Source organism: Capra hircus, chromosome 29, assembly GCF_001704415.2.
Source record: "Capra hircus breed San Clemente chromosome 29, ASM170441v1, whole genome shotgun sequence".
Lineage (NCBI taxonomy): Eukaryota > Metazoa > Chordata > Mammalia > Artiodactyla > Bovidae > Capra > Capra hircus.
Genome location: NC_030836.1, coordinates 43,681,973 through 43,705,751, shown reverse-complemented (window position 1 = coordinate 43,705,751; position 23,779 = coordinate 43,681,973). Strand labels below are relative to the sequence as shown.

Here is a 23,779-nt window from a genome sequence, read left to right as displayed (position 1 = left end):
GTGTGTGGGCCCTGGGAACCAGGTGGAGAGGAGGCCGCCAGCTCCAAGTAGGCCATCCTCCAACATCCTCCACCTCCCTGAGCCCTGAGCTGCCCCCACCCCAGAGGAGGCTCCAGATCTGGCTGTTATCATCCTCAAGATAAGCGATCCTGTGATAAGCACTGGGGTGGGACTGGAAGGGGGACACACCCTCTCCTTGGGAGGCTGGAAGCCCCAGGTCTAACTCCAAAGGGCAGATTAGGGAGGGGCAGGAAGAGCCACTTTCTACCCTGTGGCCTTGGATGAGTCTCCTCTTCTGTCAGTCAAGTCATCGGGGAGCGGGGAGTGAGAGCTCCCCAAAGGGGCCCCATACTTCAGGCCTGGAAATGCTGCTGGAATTTGAATTCCCACTCCCACCTCCAACCAGGGTCTCCTGGGGCCCCGCCTTGAGACCTGCTCCCCTTCACCAATGATGGTCTTCCTGTCCTGAGTCATAGATTCCACCCCTACCTCATCTATGGACCCGAGTGTCCAGCTGTGGTCCCTGTGCTCCGGCCACCGACAGGCCCTCAGGGCTTGTACCCCTCAGCTGCATTGCCCTCAGACCTGGCCCAGCCCCGGGAGCCTTCCTAGGCATCCCCTGATTACTGATGTAATGAGAGAGAGAAGAGACAGACGCACAGAGAATGTATAGGTGGAGTATTCAAAAACTTAGAAATTTTTCCCATACCACTAAACAAATAAAGTGCTTTAGATTTTTTTTCAACTCCCTAATGAAGGAGATGACAAAGCCAGCAAGCTGACAAAGCCTGTTCAAAGGAGGATACAAGAAAGCAAGACACATATATGTTCAAGGGAGAAAAAGAGGAGGAATCCTGAAACGAGATTGCTAAATGAGATACAAAATCGGTCAGCATGCTATAGGACAACTTTTGGCAAAGCCCCATAACCCTAAGGGTGGTATTATTTATTGGGCAGAATCCTGTAGTGTGGTGTGGAAAGAACCGTGACCATCTCTCTGCCTTCATATACCCACTGCAGGGTACACTAGCTGGGGGGATGGAGGTCCAGGTTGGGCCCCTTGTCAGACCCAGTTTGACTTATACCAGACCCGTGGGATCCTGCCCAGGCCAAAACCTCGTGATCCACTGGACCAGTGAAGGATTGATTTGGTCACAGCTTTAGACTGAGACTTCCCTGGTGACTCAGACGGTTAAGCATCTGCCTACAATGTAGGAGACCTGGGTTCGATCCCTGGGTTGGGAAGATCCTCTGAAGAAGGAAATGGCAACCCACTCCAGTACTCTTGCCTGGAAAATCCCAGGGAAGGAGGAGCCCAGTACACTCTGGTCCGTGGGGTCACAAAGAGTCGGACACGACTGAGCGACTTCACTTTCACTTTATACTGAGCTGTGTGTGCGTGTGTGCTCAGTTGTGTCCGACTCTTTGTGACCCCATGGACTGTAGCCTGCCAGGTTTCTCTGTCCATGGAATTTTCCAGGCAAGAATACTGGAGTGGGGTTGCCATTTCCTACTCCAGGGATTGAATCTGAGTCTCTTGTGTCTCCTGCATTGGAAAGCAGAATCTTTACCAGTAGTGCCACCTGAGCTGGGCTCTGATTTACCTGCCCTCCACTCCCAAGACTCCACCCTCCTCCTTTAGCCAACCAGTGACCCAGTGGTACAGCTGTGTTCTTTTCCTGAAGGGAGTCATGCCATAATGATATTGAGGAAGATAGATCAGCTAAATAATTAAATCAGTTTAACCACTTCTATCTCCAAGATATTGCATGGTCTCATTTGATAGGTGGCAGGTTTTTAAAATTTTATTTCATTGAAGTATAGTTGTTTTCTGATGTGTTAATATCTGCTGTTCCTGCACACTCAGTCACTCAGTTATGTCTGAATGTTTGCAACCCCATGAACTGTAGCCCGCCAGGCTCCTCTGTCCATGGGATTTTATAAGCAAAAATACTAGAGTTGCCATTTCCTCCTCCAGATTTCTGCTGTATAGCAAAGTAATTCGGTTAAATAGGATTGACCAAAAACTTCTTTTGGGTTTTTCCATAACATCTTATGTGTATATGCATGCTTTTTTTTTTTTCTCTCTAGACTGCCTCTTTTATGAAGATTGGATTAGGGTAGGTGAGAATCACAAGTGAAGTGAAGTGAAAGTTGCTCACATGTCCGACTCTTTTCTCCCCCATGGGCTATACAGTCCATGGAATGCTCCAGGCCAGAATACTACAGTGGGTAGCCTTCCCCTTCTCCAGGGGATCTTCCCAACCCAGGGATCTAACCCAGGTCTCCGCATTGCAGGCAGATTCTTTACCAGCTGAGCCACAAGGAAAGCCCAAGAACAGTGGAGTACGTAGCCTATCCCTTCTCCAGCAGATCTTCCCAACCCAGGAATCGAACCAGGGTTTCCCACATTGCAGGAAGATTCTTTACCAGCTGAGTCACAAGGGAAGCCCGAGAATCACAAAGATTTAAAAAAATAAAGAAGAACCCATGTCAAAGCTGCCGTCAGGTGGCACCAGGGGCAATTTCTTGCACTTTTCTTCCCTGTCTCAGTAATCCCCTCCACAGAAGGCAGACTATTGGAACAGCTCTGTCTTCCCTGTGAAGTCTGCTGGCACCAGTTTGCTGGCACTGCCCAGCAAACCTGGACAGTGGGGGGATGCCTGCCTTAGGCTGGTTTTATCACAGGATATTGGATATAGTTCCCTGTATTTGCAGCATAGGGGATCTTTAGTTGCAGCATGTTTTAGGACCTTGCTTTTTTCTATACTATATGTAATAGTTCTTACCTGCTAATCCCAAACTCTTAATATATCCCTCCCTTACCCCACCTTGGCAAGCTAGGCAGCAGTTTTTATTTATGTATTTATTTATTTTAGTTTAGTTTTATATATTTATTTGTTTTCATTTTGGCTGTGCTGGGTCTTCATTGCTGTGCAAATTTTTCTCTCGTTTCAGAGAATGGGGGCTTCTCATTGAGGGGGCTTCTCTTGTGGAGCCCGGGCTCTAGGGCACCTGGGCTCAGCAGTGTGGCTCCCAGGCTCTAGAGCACAGGCTCAATAATTGTGGTGCACGGGCTTAGCTGCTCTGCGGCATGTGGGATCTTCCTGGACCAGGGATCGAACCCAAGTGTGCTGCATTAGCAGACAGATTCTTTACCACTGAGGCACCAGGGAGGCCCACGTGCCCGCATTTGGTATCCCTGTGGCTGCCCTGGACGCCCCTTAAATATCAGACAGCTGAGTATGAATGCCCAGGGTGGCGGAGCTGAGCTCATTCGGGTCAGGTCTCCATCCACTCTACAAGTATTTGTTGTGTGCTCTGGCGATTCAGTAAAACAAAGATGCGGACCCTAGCAGAACCTACATTCTAGAAGGGGAGATAAGGGATAATTAATATCAGAGCAGTGATGGATGCAATAGAGAAAAATGAAGCGGGAGAGGGGAGGGAAAGCCTGAGAGGTAAAGGAACACAATTTAGAGAGAGTGGCAGGGAAGATCGCGTGCAGAAGTGACATCTGAGCAGAGGTCTGGAGGACCTGAGGGAGGGGCCACAGGGGGATGTACAGCCATGAGATCGCCTAGGAAATGGGTGCAGCTGGGGAAGCCGTCCAAGGCGAGCCCTGGTCGTCTGACACTAAGAGGTCAGGAGATGGAGAGGACCCAGCAAAGGAGACTGAAAGGGAAGAAGGAAACCGGGCAGATGAGATGTCCTGGAAGCCAAGTGACCAAAGCGCAGAAAGACGACGGGTGATCTGCTGTGAGCAGCGCTGCAGCCGGTTCAGGTAAGAAAAGAGGACAGAGCTGACCAGCGCACTGAGCAACATGGAGCAAAGTGGGCCTTCTCAAGAGTGATTTCAGTGGAATAAAGCCTAAACGGAGTGGCCTCAGGAAAGAATGGGAGGAGGGACTTCCCTGATGGTGCAGTGGCTGAGACTCCTCGCTCCCAATGCAGAGGGCCTGGGTTCAATCTCTGGTCAGGAAATAGACCTCACTCACTACAACTAAAGATCCTGCATGCCGCAACAAAGATTGCATATCCCAAGTGCCACAACTAAGACCTAGCACAGCCAAACAAATATCTAAAATGAAGAAGAAGGATGGGAGGAGACGAATTGGAGATGAGCATGATCTACTCTTCCGAGTTTTTTTGTAAAAGGGGACAGAAAATGGGACAGTTACTAGACGAGCAAGTAGAACTGAGAGGTGTTTTTTTTTTTTTTAAGATAGTGTTAAGCACCATAAACAGATGCTTTAGGTGGGTGGAAGTGATCCAGTAAAGGCAGGGAGACTTGTGGGGCCACATCCTTGAGCGGTGAGGGCAGGGTGGGTTTTGCCCAGGGTAGAGGTTCTCTTGGATGGAAGTGTGGATCACACAAGGGGATGTTCCTTCTGATTTTCTCAATGAAATAGGAAGCACAGTCTTCAGCTGAGAGTAAGGGTGGAGAAGAACATGTCGGAAGCTTGAAAAAAAGAGGAGGGAATATGAAACCTCCATCTAGGATGGGGGGAGGGACTGTGGACTGGGGAAGGATGGTAGGACTGCTGGGCAGTGTTGGCCTGCTTGAGGTCCTGGATTATAAACTTAAGGTGAGATGAGTGTGGTCATCTGACTGCACAGGTACGTTTGGGGTCAAGAGTGAAGGTGAAGTGTAGGCAGAGGGGTGGATGTAACCAGGTCAGGGATTTTTCCAGTGAATGTGACCAAAGCAGAGAGGATCAAGGCGGTGGAGAGGGTTTGCAAGAGACTCCAGCTGGGTGAGGAAGAAGATAAGCACACTTGGGAGTTGAGAGAGAGAGGACAGGAGCCAGCGCCAATGGACTGGCCGTCCTGGAGGATCGAAGAACTCTGAGTCCGAGGGATGGACGGAGTGAGGTGGGAAGATGAAGAAATCAAGAGACTTCCCTGGCGGTCCAGCAGTTAAGACTGCGCCCTCCCACTGCAGGGGGTGTGGGTTTGATCCCTGGTCAGGAAACTAACATCCCACATGCCAGGTGGTGCGCCCCAAACGTAAGATAAATGGATGAGTGGCTGGACAGAATCATTCACTAAAGGAAATCAAATGCATTCGCTCTCTGAAGGGATTTCCATCAATACCTACAGTCCATCCAAAATGTTCAGAGGGGCCATACCACCCTCCCAGCCAAGATGGAGAAAGAAGATTGATCAAGTTAACTTCTGGTGCAGACAGCAGAGTTGACGCCAGTTGATTCCAACAACCTGAGCCGGAGTTCTCCGACACCACCCACTCAGATGTCACCCACTCCTGCCCAGGTGTCTTGTCTGTGGCCTCACACTTTCCAGGACGGGGGCAGGGCAGGACCATGGGGTTTCTGTCTCATGGTGTCATCACCACATCTGTTCCTTAATTATCAGTTGACCTTGGTGTCTGGCTGGCTGCCCGGTGGTGACTCCTCTCATGCCCTTGTAAAGGAATGTGTGCACTCCGCACACTGATGGGCTACCGATAAGGTCACATGCTGGGTGCTGATAATCATCTCTCCAATACCTGGCTTTCTGGGGCACCTGCCTGGAGTCCCTGATCACACTGTACCCCACCCCTAGTCCTGACACGCTGCCGTGCTAACATACCTGACCAATAGCACGAGGGAGGTGGGCACCATGGCACAGGTGAATGGGGCTGTAAGCAGTAGGAAGGGGGCTGCTCTGCTCTGAGAGGGTGCTGTGAAATCACACACACACACACACAAAGTCTACCATGCCCAGCTCTCCTGGATCTCCAGGCATCTTTGGGCCGATCAATAGATTGCAGCCTGGCTGGACAAAATCCCAAGGCAGGATAAGCCATGGAGGGTGGAAGGAGTCACATTTGAGCCCCAGGGATCTTCCCAGCCCTTCCTGGCTCTCTTTGAAGTCAGAAAGAGGCTCAACACTTACACTAAGTACTTGGTGGCTCCCTCTCCACCCATCCTCATCTGTATGGATGGCCTGCCCCTTGCCTTTTATGCATGCCAAATACTATCTTATCATTGGAGGATCCCTTCAAATGTTCCCTTCTGGACAGAATTTGTCATTCATTCCACTGGGAGCGCGCTGGTCCTCCCCTCTATAGGGGTGCTCACCGCATGGTTGAACCCAAAGCCTGTCTGGCTCCTCTGCTGGACCTGAGTTCCTGGGCACTTTGGCTTCCCCAGAGCCTGGCATGGGTCTGGCATAAATGAAAGATGCTGGCAGTTAAGAGTGAAGGAATGAATGAATGAATGGATGGTTGGAGGGGAGGGCCAAGGATGGGTGGATGGGAGAATGGGTGAATAAATGGGGTGGGTGCATGAACAGATGGATGGATTCCTGATACAGTCAGGGGATGAGGAGGAGGAGGAGATCACCTTATCAAGAAAGTGTGGGCTTCCCCAGCTGCATCCTCTACAACGGTTTTCATTTTAAGGGTCCCACTTCCTTCCGTAAGCTCAGATCCCTGCGGGATAGATACAGAGAGTTCCGGGTCTCTCTTCTTCCCTTAGCTCTAGGCTTAGCATTTTTAGGGAGTTCAGATGAGGCAGAAATGGCTAAAATATACTGAGTTCCCACTATGGGTCTAACACCAGGCTAGACATTTTTACAGATGTGGCCTTGTTTAATAAAAATAGCACCCCAGTTCTGTGAAATTGGTTCTATTATATTATCCCATTTTTACAGCTAAGAAAACGGGCTCAGAGACACTAAGTGAATTGTCTAAGGTCATACAGCTAATGTCTAGCAAAGGATGGAATTTGAACTTAAAACCTACTCAAGGAGCCAGGGCTGGATGGGCTAGAGATCAAGTGACACCGAGGAACCAGAGGCCGGGATGGTGAGCAGCAGGGCCAGCCCTGCTCTGGAGACAGGGGCTCTGAGTTCTAGTCCTGGCCTGGCCTCTTTTACTGGCAGACAGTGGGTGAGACTTTGCCCATCTCCAAGCCTCAGTGTCCACGCGTGGATCTGCTCCCCCTCGGGGGTCTCTTCCAAGTGAATATTGCAGAAATCGAGGCGGATGTAAGGAGCTCCTGGCCCTTCCTTGGGACGTCCCATCCTTTCTCTGCCAGCTAGTGACCAAAGGGCAGGGCCGCATATTAGATAATGGTTAACTGGATCTGAGGCCCCATCTATAAGGAGGCCCCATCTATAAGGAGGCCCCTGAGCTGGCCAAGATCCCACAGGATGCAGTGGGTGAAGGTGCTGGGAGGGGTGGTGGGGGCCGCTGCCCTCTTGGGGCTGGGGATCATTGTGGGTCACTTTGCCATCCCCAAGGGGGCTGACTCGCCAGCCCCCAGTGCCTCAGCCTCCCAGGACCTGGACCGGGAGATCCTCAAGACTGTCATAGAACAGCTAGATGCCAACAGGATCCGGGAGAACCTTAGGTCAGAGGCCTGCCTTTGCACCTCTCCCGTGTGCCAGAGGCCCCTCCTTGACCCTGGACCCACCCCTCTCTCGCCCACCCTGCAGAGAACTCTCCAAGGAGCCGCATCTGGCCACCAGCCCCCGGGATGAGGTGCTGGTGCAGCTGCTGCTGCAGCGCTGGCAGGACCCGCAGTCAGGCCTGGACTCAGCCAGGACCACTGAGTACGAAGTGCTGCTGTCCTTCCCCAGCGAGGAGCAGCCCAACCGTGTGGATGTGGGTGAGTTCCGGCTCTGGCTCCAGGATGCCTGTGGGCTGGGGGAGCCGCTGGCCGTGCCCCGACACTGCCCTCTCTCGACAGTGAACTCCACTGGAGCCATCCTCTTCTCCTGCCGACACAGCGAAGAGAACCTGACTGGGGAGCAGGGGGGCCCCAACGTGGTGCCGCCGTATGCTGCCTATGCTCCCCCGGGAACCCCACAGGTGGGCCTGGGATGCCCCCTCCCCACTGCCGGCCCAACTCCCCCTGGTTCCCTCCTCAGCTGCTCCCATCCTGACCCCAGGGGCTGTTGAAGAGAAGTGCCTCAACTGGGGCTCAGCCCCCACCCAGAATGTACTCGCTTCCACACTCCATTTTGCCCATCGCTTAGTCATTCAAACACTAACGGGCCCTGCTCCAGGCCTGGCCTGACACAGGGTACCTGGACACAGAGCACAGAGAAAACCAGGTGTGACTTGGTCTTGGGGAGCTGAGAGGCTCTGGGTGAGGTGGGGGGACGGGATATAAATCCTTCATCCTGCCATTCAGCCTTTCCCTTTCTTTCCTGAGCCTGGCTTCAAGTCACTTTCTCTTGGGAGCAGGGCCCCCTCGTCTATGCCAACCAGGGCTCGGAAGAAGACTTCAAGGAACTACAGAACAAGGGAGTCAAACTCCAAGATAGCATCGTCTTGACCCGCTATGGGGGTGTAGGGCGCGGGGCTAAGGTAAGCAGCAGCCCCCAGTGCAAGGGGCTGGGTGGAGAGAGGGGCTGGCAATGGACAGGAGGAGTGAGGGGAAGGGGATGAGCAGTGCTGAGTGGGGCACCAAGCCCTGGGCTTGGGGCAGAAGAAGGGGGTGATTCCTCCTTTCACCCACAATGGCTGCTATGGGACTCCGCCCACCCAGGTTCTAGTCCATGGGTAGGCCCAAAGAATACTTATGTGCTATGTAACCGTGGGTGCCTTTCCCAACATCCCTGAGCCTTGGGAAATAAAGGAATTGGGGAAAAATTTCAGCTTTCATATTCCGAAAGTCTAAGTTCTCCTGTGAATATCTCCTGTGAAGTTCTCTGAATATCTGACTTAAATCCCTCCTGTTGTCCCCTCCACCCACCAGTTTGCTTCGTTGCAATACAGAATTTTGACAGAGGATTCCATGCCTATTGCTATTTATTATTATTTTATTTATTTATTCTCTTTTAAGCTGCACTGGGCCATGGTTGCTTGGTGCTGGCTTTCTCGGTTGCGGGAGCAGGGTGGGAGGCTATTCTTCCCTGCGGTGTGGTGGCTTCCCCTGTTGTCTAGCACCAGCCCCAGGGCACTCGAGCTTCAGTGGTTGCGATGTGTAGGCTCCACAGTTGTGGCTCAAGGGCTTACTTGCTCTGCTGCACGTGGAATCTTCCAGACCAGGGTTTAAACCAGTGTCCCTGCATTGCAAGGCAGATTCTTAACCACTGGACTACTAGGGAAGCCCTGTCTATGGTTTTTAAATGTTTATTTACTTACTTATTTTGAATATAAAAAGGTACATAACAAGAGATGGGACTAGGGAATTAGTGTTTAGTGGGTTAAGAGCTTCAAATTTGCAAAATGAAGAGAGTTCTGGAGATAAATGGAGGTGATGGTAGCACAGTAATAGAAATGTACTTAATGCCACTGAACTGTACTCTTTTTTTTTCTTCATATTTATTTGTTTGGCTGTCCTGGGTCTTAGTTGTGGCACACGGTACTCGTTAGCTGCAGAATGCGAACTCAGCTGTGGCATGTGGGATCTAGTCCCTGAACTAACTGTACACTTAGATACTAAATTTTATGTTATGTGTATTCATCAGTTTTTTTCTGCAATAGTAAAATATATGTATCAGTTTTCAGAATCAATAGCTGGAAAAAAATAAAAGATTATAATTGCAAGCCATAATGAAAATATGAATAACCTAACAATATAAAGCATCTGTCTGCAATGTGGGAGACCTGGGTTCGATGCCTGGGTCGGGAGGATCCCCTGGAGAAGGAAATGGCAATCCACTCCAGCATTCTTGCCTGGAGAATCCCATGGACAGAGGAACCTGGTGGGCTACAGTCTATGGGGTCACATAGAGTCAGGCATGACTGAGTGACTTAACTTTCTAACAATATAAAATAGTCACACACAATTTGGGGGGTCAAGCAGAGTGATGTAGTAAGTGGAAGTGCATACATGCACATGTATGCTACCCAGCCCGTCTGTATCTCTTGTTTGGTGCACTTAATCCATTTACATTTAAGGTTATTACTGACATGTATGATCCTATTACCATTTTCTTTATTGTCTTCGGTTTATTTTCTGTAGATCTTTTCCTTCTCTTGTGTTTCCTACCTAGAGAAGTTCCTTTAGCATTTGTGGTAAAGCTGGTTTGGTGGTGCTGAATTCTCTTAACTCTTGCTTGTCTGGAAAGCTTTTGATTTCTCCATCAATATGAATGAGAATCTTGGTGAGTAGAGTATTCTTGGTTGTAGGTTCTTCCCTTTCATCATTTTAAATATATCATGCCATTCCCTTCTGGCTTGTAGAGTTTCTGTTGAGAAATCAGCTGATAACCTGATGGGAGTCCCCATGTATGTTATTTATCAATTTCCCCTTGCTTTTTAAACTATATATATATTTAATATTTATTTATTTGGCTGCCCCAGGTCTTAGTTGCAGCACATGAGATCTTCAGTCTTCATTGCAGTATTTGGGATCTTTAGTTTCTGTATGCAGACTCTTAGTTGTCACATGTAGGAACTTGTTCCCTGACCAGGGGTCTAACCTGGGCCCCCTGCATTGGGAGCGAGGGGTCCTAGCCCCTGAACCACCAGAGAAGTTCCTCCCTTGTTGCCTTTAATATTTTATCTTTGTCTTTAATTTTTGTCAGTTTGATTACTATGTGCTTCAGTGGGTTCCTCCTTGGATTTATCCTGCCTGGCACTCTCTGTGCTTCCTGGACTTGGTTGACTATTTCCTATCCCGTGTTAGGGAAGTTTTCAGCTATTATCTCAAATATTTTCTCAGGTCTTTTCTCTCTTTCATCTCTTTCTGGGACCCCTATAATACAATTGTTGGTGCCTTTAATGTAGTCCCAGAGGTTTCTTAGGCTTTTTTCTTTTTTTTCATTCTTTTTTCTATATTCTATTCTCTGGCAGTGATTTCCATATTCTATCCTCCAGGTCATGCATCTGTTCTGCCTCAATTATTCTGCTATTGATTCTTTCTAGTGTATTATTCATCTGTTTTTTGTTCTTTAGTTCTTCTAGTTTCTTGCATCTTCTCCATTATTTTCCCAAGATCCTGGATCGTCTTCACTATCATTATTCTGAATTCTTTTTCTGGAAGGTTACCTAACTCCACTGAATTTAATTGTTTTTCTGGAGCTTTATCTTGTCCCTTCATCTGGGATGTAACTTTCTGTTTTTTCATCCTGATTAACTTTCTGAAATGTGGTTTTTGTTCTAACCAATTGTGGTTCTTCTAGCTTCTTTTGTCTGCCTTCTGATGGAAGAGGCTAAGAGTTTTGTGTAAGCTTCCTTATGAGAGGGACTGAGTCTTGCTCTGGTGGGGAGGGCTGTGCTCAGTAAAGGTTTAATCCAATTTTTTGCTAATGAGTGGGGTTGCACTCCCTCCCTGTTGGTTGTTTGGCCTAAGAGGACCTAGCCCTGGGGCCTATGGGCTCTATGATAGGGTTAATGGCAACCTCCAAGACAGTTTATATGAAGGGGGCCTTCCAGGAGTGCTACTGCCGGTGTCCCCATCCCTGTGATGAGCCCCTGCTGACCCTCGCCTCCACAGGAGACCCTGCAATACTAGCAAGTGGTTCAGTCTCCTGTGGCGTCACTGCTCCTTTCCTCTGGGTCTTGGTGCCCACAGATTTTGTTTGTGCCCTCCAAGACTGGAGTCTGTTTCACCCAGTCCTGTGGAACTCCTGTAATCAAATCCCACTGGCCTTCAAGGTCAGATTCCCTAGGGGTCCCCAGTCTCTTTGTCAGATTCCCAGGCTGGGAAGCCTGATGTGGGGCTCAGAACCTTCACAACAGTGGGAGGACTTCTTTGGTATATTGTGCTCCAGTTTGTGGGTCACCCACACGGCGGGTAAGGGATCTGATTTAGTCGTGATTGTGCCCTCCTACCCTCTCATTGCTGCATCTTCTTTGTCTTTGGAAGCCGGGTATCTTTTTGATGGGTTCCAGCATCCTCCTGTGGATGGTCGTTCAACAGATAGTTGTGATTTTGGTGCTCTCACAGAAGGAGAGGAGTGCCTATCCTTCTACGCCACCGTTTTGACCCAGAAGCCCTCTCATCACAATTTTAAAAGAAGTAAAAATAAATACACATGTACATACATACATAAAAGAAGTGCCCTTCATAAGAGCTGGTGGGGAAAAAAGGAAAGGGGAACAGGTGTGGTAAAATGATACAATGAAACTCTCAGTTTAAAAAAAAAAAAAGTTTTCTCATAATCCTACCCTCCAAAGAGATAGCTTTGTTTATTTGTTTATGGAATGTGATCCAGAGTTTCCTTGGGAAGAAGAACATATGAAGGTATATTCTTCTTTCTCTTTTTTTATATAAAAATAGCATACAATACCCACTGTTCTGAACTGCGCTCTTTTCATCTTAATATATCTTAGAGGAAATTCTCTGGTGGTCCAGCAGTTAGGACTCCTTGCTTCTACTTCAGGGGGCCCAAGTTCCATCCCTGGTTGAGAAACTGAGATCCCAAAAGCCACTCAGCCTGGCAAAACAACAACAACAACAACAACAACCCAAACCAACCAACCAAACAAAAAGTTATCCTGGAGATCATTCTCAAGTGGTACATAAACTCTGTCCTTGATCTTCTTTTTTAACGTATTGTTTTGTTTTCATTGACTTAAAATCTATGTAACATAAACTGTACTATGTTAACCATTCTTTAGTGGGTCTTCGTTGCTGTGAGAGCTTTTCTCTGGTTGCAGTGAGCATGGCTTCTCATTGCAGCAGCTTCTCTTATTGCAGCTCCTGGGATTTAGGGCACAGGCTCAACAGGTGTGGCACATGAGCTTAGTTTCTCTGAGGCATGTGGGATCTTCGTAGTTCAAGGATCACACCCGTGTCCCCTGCGTTGGCAGGCAGATTCTTTACCACTGAGCCACTAGGGAAGCCTGGTGAACTGTTTTTCAAATGTACGTTGAAATTAAGAACATTCAGTGTCGTGCAGCCATCACTACGACCCATTTCCAGATTGCTTTCATGGTTCCAAGTGAAACTCTATACCCATTTAACACCCTTATTCTCCCTCTGCAGCCCCTAGTAACCTCTATTTTACTTTCTTAGCCTATTCTAGGTAGCTCACATAAGAGGAATGATACAATATTTGTCTTTTCATGTCTGGCTTACTTCACTTAGCACAATGTTTTGAGGTTCATTGATGTATCAGAGCTTCACTCCTTTTTAAGACTGAGTAATTTACGTTTGCATGCTATATAATCAGTTTTGCTTGTCTGTACATCGGTGATGGATAGTTGAGTTGTTTCTATCTTTTGGCTACTATGAATAGTGCTTGTATGAATAGGGGTGTAGGAGCACATTCTCCTTCCTCATTACAGCTGCACGTTACTCCACTGCAGGGTACCTCAGTTTAACGGTCCCACCGATGAGCCGTTGCCTACACTCAGCAGTCTTCTGCTGTCTCAAGCAGCACTGCAAGAAATGACTTGTGTAAGAGTCATCTTGCTGGTAGGAAGACAGACCTGTACTGGCTTCCACAGTGATGAAGGGAAGAAGAGGAGGGATGTGAGATGTGCCCCCTTTTCACCTCCCTTCCCTAAACACAGCCTCCTCTGCTTCCTGCAGGCTGTGAATGCTGCCAAGTACGGGGTGATTGGAGTGCTAGTGTACACGGACCCCAAAGACATCAACGACGGGAAGAGCTTGCCAAATGAGACCTTCCCACACTCCTGGTGCCTGCCTCCCTCGGGCGTGGAGCGAGGCTCCTACTTCGAGTATTTTGGGGACCCCTTGACTCCTTACCTTCCAGCTATGCCCTCCTCCTTCCGCCTAAACTCTGACAATGCCTCTGGATTTCCCCCAATTCCCATTCAGCCCATTGGCTTCAAGGATGCACAGGTCCTTCTCTGGTGAGCTTGTGCCCGGGGGTCTCCTGCCCACTCTCCCGTGGTGGCCCCCCGACTTCAACCCCCACGTGCATATTTGCTCTGAAGGACCTCCCCCTCCTCCCCAGTAACCTTGGAGGCAACTTAGCGCCGGCTGACTGGCAGGGAGGACTGGGCTGTAACTACAATTTGGGGCCAGGCTTCCGGTCGAATGGTACCTTCCCAGAAGACAGGTAAGATGGAGCTCCCTCCTTCCTCAATGCTCCCATTCTCTTCCCTTGTTATGCTTTCTTTTTTAAAAAAAATTTATTTATTTTTTATTTTTGGCCATGCTGGGTCTTCGTTGCTGCACGTAGACTTTCTCTCATTGCGGCAATCAGGGGCTGCTCTCTAGTTGTGGCGTGCCGGCTTCTCATTGCGGTGGCTTCTCTTGTTGCCAAGCACAGGCTTTCAGGCATGCGGGCTTTAGTAGATGTGGCCTTTAGTAGATGTGGTCTCAGTAGTTGTGGCTCACAGACTCTGCTGCTCGATGACACAGGGCATCTTCCTGGACCAGGGATCTAGTCGGAATCCCTTGCATTGCAAAGCAGATTCTTGACCACTGGACAACCACGGAAGTTGGTTATGCTTCCCTGACCCTGGGCTTCCTCTCTGCTCACTTCGAGGCCTGGCCCTTCCCTTTCTCCTCTCTCCCAGCCCCTCCTTGATTCCAAAACACCTGTCTTGTCCTGGGGAAGCCTGTGAATCAGTTGTGTGCCCCACAAGTCTCTGTGGAGTCCCCCGACCTCACCTTGGACCTCTGTTCTCCAGCCAGCCCCTCTCTGGAGGAGCCCCAACACACCAAGCTCCTTCCCAAATCAGGGCCTCTGGACTTGCTGTTCCGGCTGATGGAACACTCTTCCCCAAGCCCTGCCATTCCTGGCCTGTCCTAACACCCCACCTGCCACCAGGCACCTTGTCAGTGTCCCCCCAAGCTCCTTCACTGCCTGCGGTTGCTCAATTCCTTGGGGTCTGGCTGCTCCAGGAGCGGGAGATCCGACGAGGGTGGGGTCCATATCTGTCTCAGCCATTGCCCAGAGCTGGTACGATGCTGACATACACTAAGTATCCGGTAACCGAGTGAGTACAAAGGAGAATTGGAGTCAGAAAAGCTGGGCTCTAGCCTCGCTGTCTCTCCTGATATTTCCAAGCAGGTGACTTTGCCAGGTTTCTTTCTGACTCTGGGCCTCATGTTTTCCTGCATTTTGAAGGGGGAGTGGGCGGTGCCAAGACTCCTGTTTCCCTCCAGCCAGGTGAACGTGAGTGTCCACAACCGCCTGGAGCTTCGGAACTCCTCCAATGTCCTGGGGATCATCCGTGGGGCTGTGGAGCCAGGTGAGCGCCTCCTCACGGCTCCAGCACCCCCAGGACCCCCGCCCAACCCCGGGCACCGCTGACCACGGCCCCTCGGCCCCGCCTGGCTGCCCCGCCCACCCTTGCTCCTCTGAGGTTTCTGACTGCTCTTCCTACCAGACCGCTACGTGCTATATGGAAACCACCGGGACAGCTGGGTTCACGGGGCCGTGGACCCCAGCACTGGTACTGCCGTCCTCCTGGAGCTCTCCCGCGTCCTGGGGACTCTGCTGAAGAAGGGTGAGCGGGCCGCCCTGCCCCGGTCCAGGGACTCGCTCCCCAAGAGGGCACCTAAACCCAGTCCTCCCTGAATTTTGGGCGCTGACACCCCCTCCACTCTCGCTTTCGCCTGTGTCCAAGCCTGAGGGCCCTGGGGGCAGACATGCATGACACTAGCTCTGGCTTCGCTCAAGTAGCCCAGTGCGGTACAGAGAACTCTTGCAATGCCTTCTGAGGGTCTTCTGCACCCCTCCAGTAAAGCGAGATCAGCTGTGGTCACGGGCAAGGCCGTGCCCAGGCTCTGCCCTTGGGGAGTCTCAGCTTGGTTGAGGCAGGGGGACAGACAGTCGTTAACTCTACAAACACTTCAGCCATGCCTACTGTGTGCCAGGCCAGCTCTAGGCACTGGACGTCCCCCCAGAGAACCCCAGAATTCTGACTGTAATGACAACTATGAAACGTGCTATTAGGAAAAATATCTACAGGGCTTTCCAGGTGGAAGCCAGAGCTCAGGGAGGTGGCAATTCCAGGTGGGGGTGGGGGTCCAGGTGGGAAAGAGTGGCTGCACCAGGTGGCAGAGCTGTGTATTTCCTGAAACTAGGGACATTTCCTTTCATTACCACGCTACAATGATCAGAATCAGAAAATGACATTTTTTACCAATTGTTCCAATAAATTTCAAAAATGATTAGGGCTTTCTCTGGTTGCAGCGTGCAGGCTTCTCTAGTTGTGCAGCACAGGGCTTAGTTACACTGAGGCATGTGAGATCTTAGTTCCCCAGCCAGGGATCGGACGTGTGTCCCCTGGAAGATGGATTCTTAACCACCGGACCACCAGGGGATTCCCTCCGATAACATTTAGAGCAAAAGAATGTTCTGGTCCAAGAGTCAATCCAGGAACACAGGTTGCCTGTGTAGTAATAGCATGGGTCATCTGTAATAGTTTCTTAGCTGTTATCCTGATATTTAGTTTGTTGACTGTCCCTCAATTTCAGTTTGTCGGATTAGATTCAGCTTATGCATTTTGGGCAGAAAAAAGTGTGGGAACTTTCCATTGCAAGCATATAATCATTTTATCCTTTAAAAAATTTGATTCAAAACAAAAAGATGAGAAATGATCAAAGGGGACTGAGTTGCGCCTGGTGATGGGAGTACAGCCCAGAGCACACAGCGCCATGGAGGGTGAGGGGCGTCTGGAGGTGAGGGGCAAGCAAGGGCTCCGAGGCTTCCAGGAGGTGACTGAGGACTGTGGCAAGAGCAGTGAGGGCATGAGATGGGATGGGGGCCAGCCTGCAGGAGGCTATGAGAGCGATGTGGGGCTTTGGTTAAGCCCCTGGATTCTGGAGCCAGACCCTGAATTTGAACTCTGGCTCTGCTGCCTACCAGCTGTGTAACCCTGGGCAAGTCACTAAACCTCTTTGTGGCTCCATTTCGTCAATGGAGACAGTGAGAGTCTGTCTCTCAAGACCTTCTTGTAAGGACTGGCTCAATATGGATAATGCTCTAAGGTCAATGTGAGTGTTTCATCACCAAATGTATAGGAGTAGGGGCCGGTTTTGCATAAGATGCCAGAAAGAGAGTTAGGGGATCTCCAACCATCACATCCAGAGAGAAGAGAGGGGTAGGGCATTCTGGCAGAACGGACCACCGGACTGAAGGAGATTGGTGTCTGGGGTGGGGGCCAAAGTTGGGGGTGTCGCAGCAGATGAGAGGCCCTGGTAAAAAGAGGGCGGAGCCTCAGCGAAGGTTTGGCCGGAGAGGTGCCAAGACCTACCTCCAATCGCCAGCTGCCCTGTGGCTTCCAGCCCTCCCTCCCCTCCACATGCCCAGCCTTCCCCCTAGGCCACTCCGCGATCTGGGGGATCTTGCCCTCTAGCACTTTATCCCCCTCCCCAGGCACCTGGCGTCCCCGCAGATCAATCGTGTTTGCCAGCTGGGGGGCAGAGGAGTTTGGGCTCATCGGCTCCACAGAATTCACGGAGGTGAGTGAGCCCCGCAGCTGGGCGCTCGAGGGGATTCGCGGGGCGGGCCGTGCGGGGCTGACGTGGCCGCGTCCACCGGCAGGAGTTCTTCAGCAAGCTGCAGGAGCGCGCCGTGGCCTACATCAACGTGGACATCTCGGTGTTTGGTATGAGGGCCGGCGGGGAGGACTCGGGGAGCGGGGACACGAAAAGACAGGGCCGGAAAAGAGTCTTCCTTGGATCCTCTCACAGCTAATGCCACCCTGAGGGTGCAGGGCACGCCCCCGATCCAAAGTGTCGTCTTCTCGGCTGCCAAACAGGTGGAAAGGGGAAGGGCTGGGAGACTTGTCGGGGGCGGGCCTACACGGGGTAGGCGGAGCTGATACTTCGGAGAGGGGCCGGGGGTGAGATTGAGGCTGCGGGGAGGGCCTTGTAGGACCTGCAGGATTGCGCGAGGTCTGGAGACCCTGGTGGGTGGCGCGGAGGACCTGCCTGGTTGTTGGACCTGGGGAGGGCCCAGCCGCAGACTAGATTCCCCTCCACTCAGATCTCCGCACCGGGCTCCAGCGGTCTCAGCATCTATGACAATTGGATCCGATATTACAACCGTAGCAGCTCCGTGTATGGCCTGGTCCCCAGGTGAGCCCGGGGCCAGGATGGGGACCCCTGGCTGGTGAGCTGGCCCGGCACCCTGCAGCCTGACCATATTCCTTCCCATAGTGTGGGGACTCTGGGCGCTGGCAGCGACTATGCCCCCTTCATTCACTTCTTGGGCATCTCCTCCATGGACATCGCCTACACCTATGACCGGGTAAGCAGGCACCCCTTAGTCCCCAGCCCGGGACTTTGCTCCACTAGCCCCCTCCTCTCCCTCGGGCTGCTCCTTGTGCAAACTGAATCCATCACTCAGTAGCTGTGCTACCTCAACCAAGTTTCTCTACCTCTCTTGAGCATGTTCATCCTCATCCATGTTATTTTATCAAATTAAGACACCACTGAGTATCAGATGCACTGTTGTGATATGCATTATTCAGAAGGGAAAAAATGCACGGTCAGTTGATTGCAGGGTGACATTGACTGTAAGAAGCATCCTGATTTCAGAGATCTTAAAATGTGAAAAAACGTTTGTCTCAGAGTAGATTAAAAAACACTATAAAACGGGTGATTTGAGGGTAAAATGAGATAAGGGCTGCAGAGTGCCAGACTGTTCCCGTTTGATGCTCCAAAATACCCTTTCTCCCCTCCATGGCCACTCCGCTCCTGAGTGGTGGCGCTGGGATCTGAATTCTCCCGTCTGATGGCACAGCCTCAGGTTCTTCTCCTTCATGTGAAACAGGAAACTGGCACTTGACCCAGCTTTGCCACTTATTAGCTGTGCAATGTCAGAAAGGTCACTTAACCTCTCTGAGCCCATTTCCGCCTCTGTAAGGTGGGAACCCCAGAACCTGCCTCACAGGTGTGGTGACAACTGACTTGAGATAATGGTTCTACATTGAACTCCTTCCACTTCTCATCCCAAGCTTGTCACCCGTGGGTCTTGTTTCCTCAGAGCAAGACCTCAGCCCGGATCTACCCCACCTACCACACAGCCTTTGACACCTTTGATTACGTGAACAAGTTTTTGGACCCTGGTGAGGAAGGGGGCAAGGGGTCTCCTGCGGCGAGAGGAGGCGGGGCTGAAGGCCGAGCCTGGCCTCATTGCCCTCCCCGCCAGGTTTCACCAGCCATCAGGCTGTGGCCCGGACTGCGGGAAGCGTGCTTCTCCGGCTCAGTGACAGCCTCTTCCTGCCTCTTAACGTCAGTGACTACAGCGAGACCCTCCGCAGCTTCCTGCAGGCTGCCGAAAACCTCAGGGTCCCACTGGAGCAGCACAATATCAGCCTCGGTACGGAGATCCCGATATCGAGGCATGGGGAGCCTTGTGCCCCCAGGGCTAAGATGCCGGCTGTTCCCCCACAGGACCTTTGGTGACCGCGGTGGAGAAGTTTGAGGGGGCAGCCACGTCGTTCAACCAACGCATAGCAACACTGCAAGAGGGCACCTCTGAGTAAGCAAGGGTTGCAAGCAGGTATCTGGGAGGGCACAAGGGTTGCAAGCAGGTATCTGGGAGGGCAGCATGCAGGGCAGGATGCAAGCTGGCAGCTGGGTGGCTGTAGGGTGACCAGAGGGTCTTGTCACCCTCAGTCCCCTGCAGGTGCGGATGATCAATGACCAGCTGATGCTCTTGGAACGGACTTTCCTGAACTCACAAGCCTTCCCAGAAGAGCGCTACTACAGGTGAGCCTGTCCAAAGCTCTTGGGAGGTGTGGTGAGATGAGGCTGGGCAGTGGGTACCCATCCGAGGGAGGAGAATGTCACTTTTGCTGGCCTTTAGAGCACAACCCAGTCCCTTGAGATGGCTGGGGAGTCAGGCTAAGAGAGGGGAGGCAAGTCAGTTAAGGTCACCCTGGGACTAGAGCCTACAGCTCCTCCCACTCCCAGCAGAGAGGTGCTTGTGTCCCTAGCTGTACACAGGAGCTATTGCAGGCTGAAGCTCTGCTCATTCTTGGCCCCTGCATGACCTTGATCCTTCTCCATTTCTCCCTTCAGCCATGTGCTCTGGGCACCCCGGACTGGCTCTGTGGCCACGTTCCCTGGCCTGTCCAATGCCTATTCCCAGGCCGAGAACACAGGCCACAAACCTGCAGCCTGGGCTGAGGTGCAGAGACAGCTCAGCATCGTGGTGGCAGCCCTGGAGGGCGCGGCTGCCACCCTGAGGCCCGTGGCTGATCTCTGACCCAGCCCTCATTCTTCGGCTCCCACTCCTACCCTCTCCCTCTCCAGTTTTCTTTGAATATGTCCCCATCTCCCTTCATGCTAGGAAGGGGCACGACCACAGGACCCTCTCAAACTTCTGAGGGGTCCCACAAGTGTGGACGCTTGAAGGGAGTGACAAGCCGCAGATGAAAATTTCCCTATTGCTGGATCCTGGTTGGCAGAAAGTGAACAGGAGACAGGGATGAGGGGAATGGCAAAACTACCAACTGCTCTTGGTGAAGATGGGTGAGGATGGGACGCACAATGCCAATCTTAGATGTCAACTCAGAGACCGCCAGAGCCACCCCCAGTGATCAGCAGGGAAACTAAGGCCCAGGGTGGACAGGGCATGGTCCAGTTTGGGTTCCTCTTCCCCCACACCCCCAGCACGTCTCAACTCCTCCCTGCCCTCCCCAAATAAATCAAGCCGAGCTGTTGTTCCTTGTATCGTGCAGGAATCATGAAAAAAGAAACCTGAGTGCTCCAGCCCCAGTCTCGGGGCTCTGGGAGACCACACAGTCCTCTTCATATCTTGGTCATGGGTCTGTCCACAGCCTCATCTTCCTCCTCTGCCATGACCACGTCTTCCAGAGTGCGCCCTCCAAGTTTGTTCCCCACCAGTATCTGGCAGGTCCCGGCAGGTGGCAGCCCCTCCTCAGTGTAACGACCCCTCAGGAACACCACTCTCTCCTGTCCATCTAAGGGTAGTCCGTGGGCCTGGCACAGGTCCCGTGCCTCCTTGGGCCCATCCAGGGCCAGCAGGTGGACCATGAAGCCCAGGGGCAAGGTCTGGCCCTTGGAGGTGCTGAGTGCACGAGCAAGGCGGGCCAGGGCTCCCCGGCGGGCACGGCCCACGTGGCACTGCACAGCGCAGCTCTGAAGGTAGGGCAGTGTTCGGAGCAGGCGAAAGAGGCGGGCGGCATTGCCTTCCCGGAAGGCGGAGTCAACTGCCAGGGCGGTGCGAAGGGCCGGGCAGGAACGCAGAGCTGCAGGCAGCTGCAGAACCTCGTGGAGGGCCTCTACCGAGCCTGGAAGGGTGAGAAGCCCGAATGAGGATGCTGAGTCCGGGAGCAGGCCCACCTTCCGTGCCATCCCCTTTCAGTGATGTCTGACTCTTGGCAACCCCATGGACTGTAGCCCACCACGCTCCTCTGTCCATGGGATTCTCCAGGCAAGGATACTGGAGTGGGTTGCCATGCCCTCCTCCAGGGGATCTTCCCAACCCAGAGACTGAATCCCTGTCTCTTACATCTCTTGCATTGGCAGGCAGGTTCTTTACCACTGGTGCCACCTGGGAAGCCCATCCCCTTAGGTTTCCCCCCTCCCCTCCCACCTTCATGAATCTTCAGCCACCTTCTCTGGCCTTCCCCTACCCCCAACTCACTCCTCCCCCACCAGCTCCTGCTCTGGCTACGCCCCATCCCAAGCAAAGCGAACCCTCCCTACGCCTTAGCCCCTTCCTGATCCTTATCAGAATTTGTTGCCAGTGATTGTAGAATCCCATCAAATAGTCTGGGTCCTCATAATAAAGTGAGGCAGTGTTTACAGATGAAGGAAAGAGGCTGTGATCATTTAATGATTCGCCTGAGACTGTCCTAGAGCTCATATATATTTAAGAAGGTGACCCAATCAAATCCAAGTTTTCTGACTTAGAGCCCAGCCCTTTCTCCACTGCCCTAGCTGCCCCAAGGTTTGGTAGTTGGCTCTGCCACACTTTCAGCTGTCCACCTGGTAAGGCAGTTTCTTTTTCAAATTCTTCTCCCCTTCCAAGGAGAATGACAACACTGGGACCTTGGGTAAACTGAAGCTTCTGACCCATTTGCTGTTCACTCACTAAGTTGTGTCTGATGCTCCTCTGTCCTCCACTATCTCCCAGACTCTGCTCAAATTCATGTCCATTGAGTCTGTGATGCTATCTAACCATGTCATCCTCTGCTGCCCCCCTCTCCTTCTGCCTTCAGTCTTTCCCAGCATCAGGGTCTTTTCCAGCGAGTTGGCTCTTCACATCAGGTGGCCAAAGTGTTGGAGCTTCAGCATCAGGCATCAGTCCTTCCAGTGAATATTCAGAGTTGATCTCCTTTAGGATTGACTGACCCATTAGTGGGTTGTTAAGTCAACAGCATTTCATTAAATTAAGTAGAATTAATTAAAAAGCATCATCCATCCATAGGAAAAAATCTAGTCTTGAACCTTCTATCTCAGATATATTTGTTGGCATACGTGTTCTTGGCCATTTTGCAATACTGACTGAAATGGAGGTTTAAAAGAAAAAGCTTGAAAATCACTATCTAGGTTCAACTGTCCCATTTCAACTCTATCCCCTCCACTTTCATAATGAGAAAGCCGAGACCCAGAGAAGGGAAAGGATCGGTCAGAAGCTCCATGTAGGGGCTCAGTGGATCTTGTGCAATGGCTGAGACACACATTTAGGATGGAGAGGGAGCTATTGGTGAGGTTTGAAAGCTTCTCCTTCCTTTCTCGGTCTCCACTGTCCCGGCCTCTGCTCTGCCGCGGGGACCCTGACTCACCCAGGTTATACAGCAGAAAGAGGCCCTGGAAGGTGGCCTGGCGGGGGTGGGGGCCGGCGCCCAGCGCGTAGCAGCGGCGAAGAGAACCGAAGCTCTCCTGGACCTGGGCTTGCAGCAACATTGGGTCCACTGGCCCGTGCGTCGCGTTGGGTCCGAGCCGCGCCACCACGGCCAGTAGCACGGCCAGAGCCGATTCCAGCACCAACGCCGTCTCGACGTCGCTCGCGCTTTGCAGGGCCAAGTCCAGCCGCACAGCGCGCAACCGGTCCGCCACGAAGCTGGCCACCTCCGCGCAGGACGCATCGGTGCGCTCGGCCACCTCGCTGGCCAGGTAGCGCACAGTGGCCAGCAGCACGGACGGCGGACGAAGCTGACTCGGCGGGGGCCGGATCTTCCCGGCGGCCGGCCGGCTGTACTCCTTCACCGCGCGCTGCGGGTCGGCTCGGGGCCGGTCCCCGCGGCAGCCCGGCGCCACCTCGAAGCGGTGCAGGCGGCGCTCCTTTTCGCGCTGTGTGCGCTCGGCGGCCGGACACATGTCCAGGCACGTGCCCACGGGCAGCTCGTAGCCGGGCATAGGTGGGCTGGGGGGAACGGACGGGCGCTCAGCATCCAGCGGACTGCGGCGGCCCCTCGCCCCATTCTGCGGGAGAGCGCGCCAAGGCTGGCGAAGGCGGGGCCGACCCCTCCCGGCCCGCCTCCCCGCCCGGGTCGGAACCTTCCCCCCGCCCGTCTGGCCGCCGCAGTCCTCACCGAGTCCTGTCGCCTCCCACAGATCTCCGAGCAGGCCTCCCGAGAGCCTCTGCGTTGTAGTTCAGCGTCGGCAACACTGTTCCTCACGTTCGGGTCCCACTAAAGCCCAACCACAGTGCACCGCCATAGTTCGACCACTCCCATGATGCACCGCTTTATAGTTCCCTTCCGTAACCAATCGCTTTGCAGGAGAGGCAGGGCAGGCGTGGAGCCACGCCTTCCCGGGCTCCTGTCCTCTAATCCCATCACTGTTTAGCTCTGAACCACCCGACCCAAGTGGGGACACCCGCTTTGGTTCCTCTTCACCTGATAACCTGACTCAGTCAGCCTTACTGCCGTTCGTTTCTGTTTCCTTGAGGGCTCTTCTTCCTGTTTTCTAGATCAGGGGTCAGCAAACTTTTTCTACAAAGAGCCAAAATAGTAGATATTCTT

The 23,779-nt window shown here is 52.2% G+C and overlaps 2 protein-coding genes across 2 annotated transcripts; one reads left to right on the top strand and one right to left on the bottom strand.

Annotated features, from left to right (window-relative positions):
* Positions 7,152 to 20,516, top strand: NAALADL1 (N-acetylated alpha-linked acidic dipeptidase like 1). Its single transcript, XM_018043499.1, has 18 exons — positions 7,152 to 7,358; positions 7,444 to 7,616; positions 7,698 to 7,819; positions 8,198 to 8,320; positions 13,443 to 13,726; positions 13,831 to 13,935; positions 14,991 to 15,076; positions 15,215 to 15,334; positions 17,209 to 17,294; positions 17,377 to 17,440; positions 17,526 to 17,593; positions 17,821 to 17,912; positions 17,994 to 18,084; positions 18,823 to 18,904; positions 18,988 to 19,158; positions 19,233 to 19,320; positions 19,458 to 19,550; positions 19,863 to 20,516. Exons 1-18 carry the CDS (start codon positions 7,159 to 7,161, stop codon positions 20,047 to 20,049), a joined length of 2,235 nt encoding a protein of 744 aa, XP_017898988.1. The 5' UTR covers positions 7,152 to 7,158; the 3' UTR covers positions 20,050 to 20,516.
* Positions 20,503 to 23,493, bottom strand: SAC3D1 (SAC3 domain containing 1). Its single transcript, XM_005699983.3, has 3 exons — positions 23,348 to 23,493; positions 22,598 to 23,178; positions 20,503 to 21,097 (listed from the first exon to the last, which is right to left on the bottom strand). Exons 2-3 carry the CDS (start codon positions 23,169 to 23,171, stop codon positions 20,595 to 20,597), a joined length of 1,077 nt encoding a protein of 358 aa, XP_005700040.2. The 5' UTR covers positions 23,172 to 23,178; positions 23,348 to 23,493; the 3' UTR covers positions 20,503 to 20,594.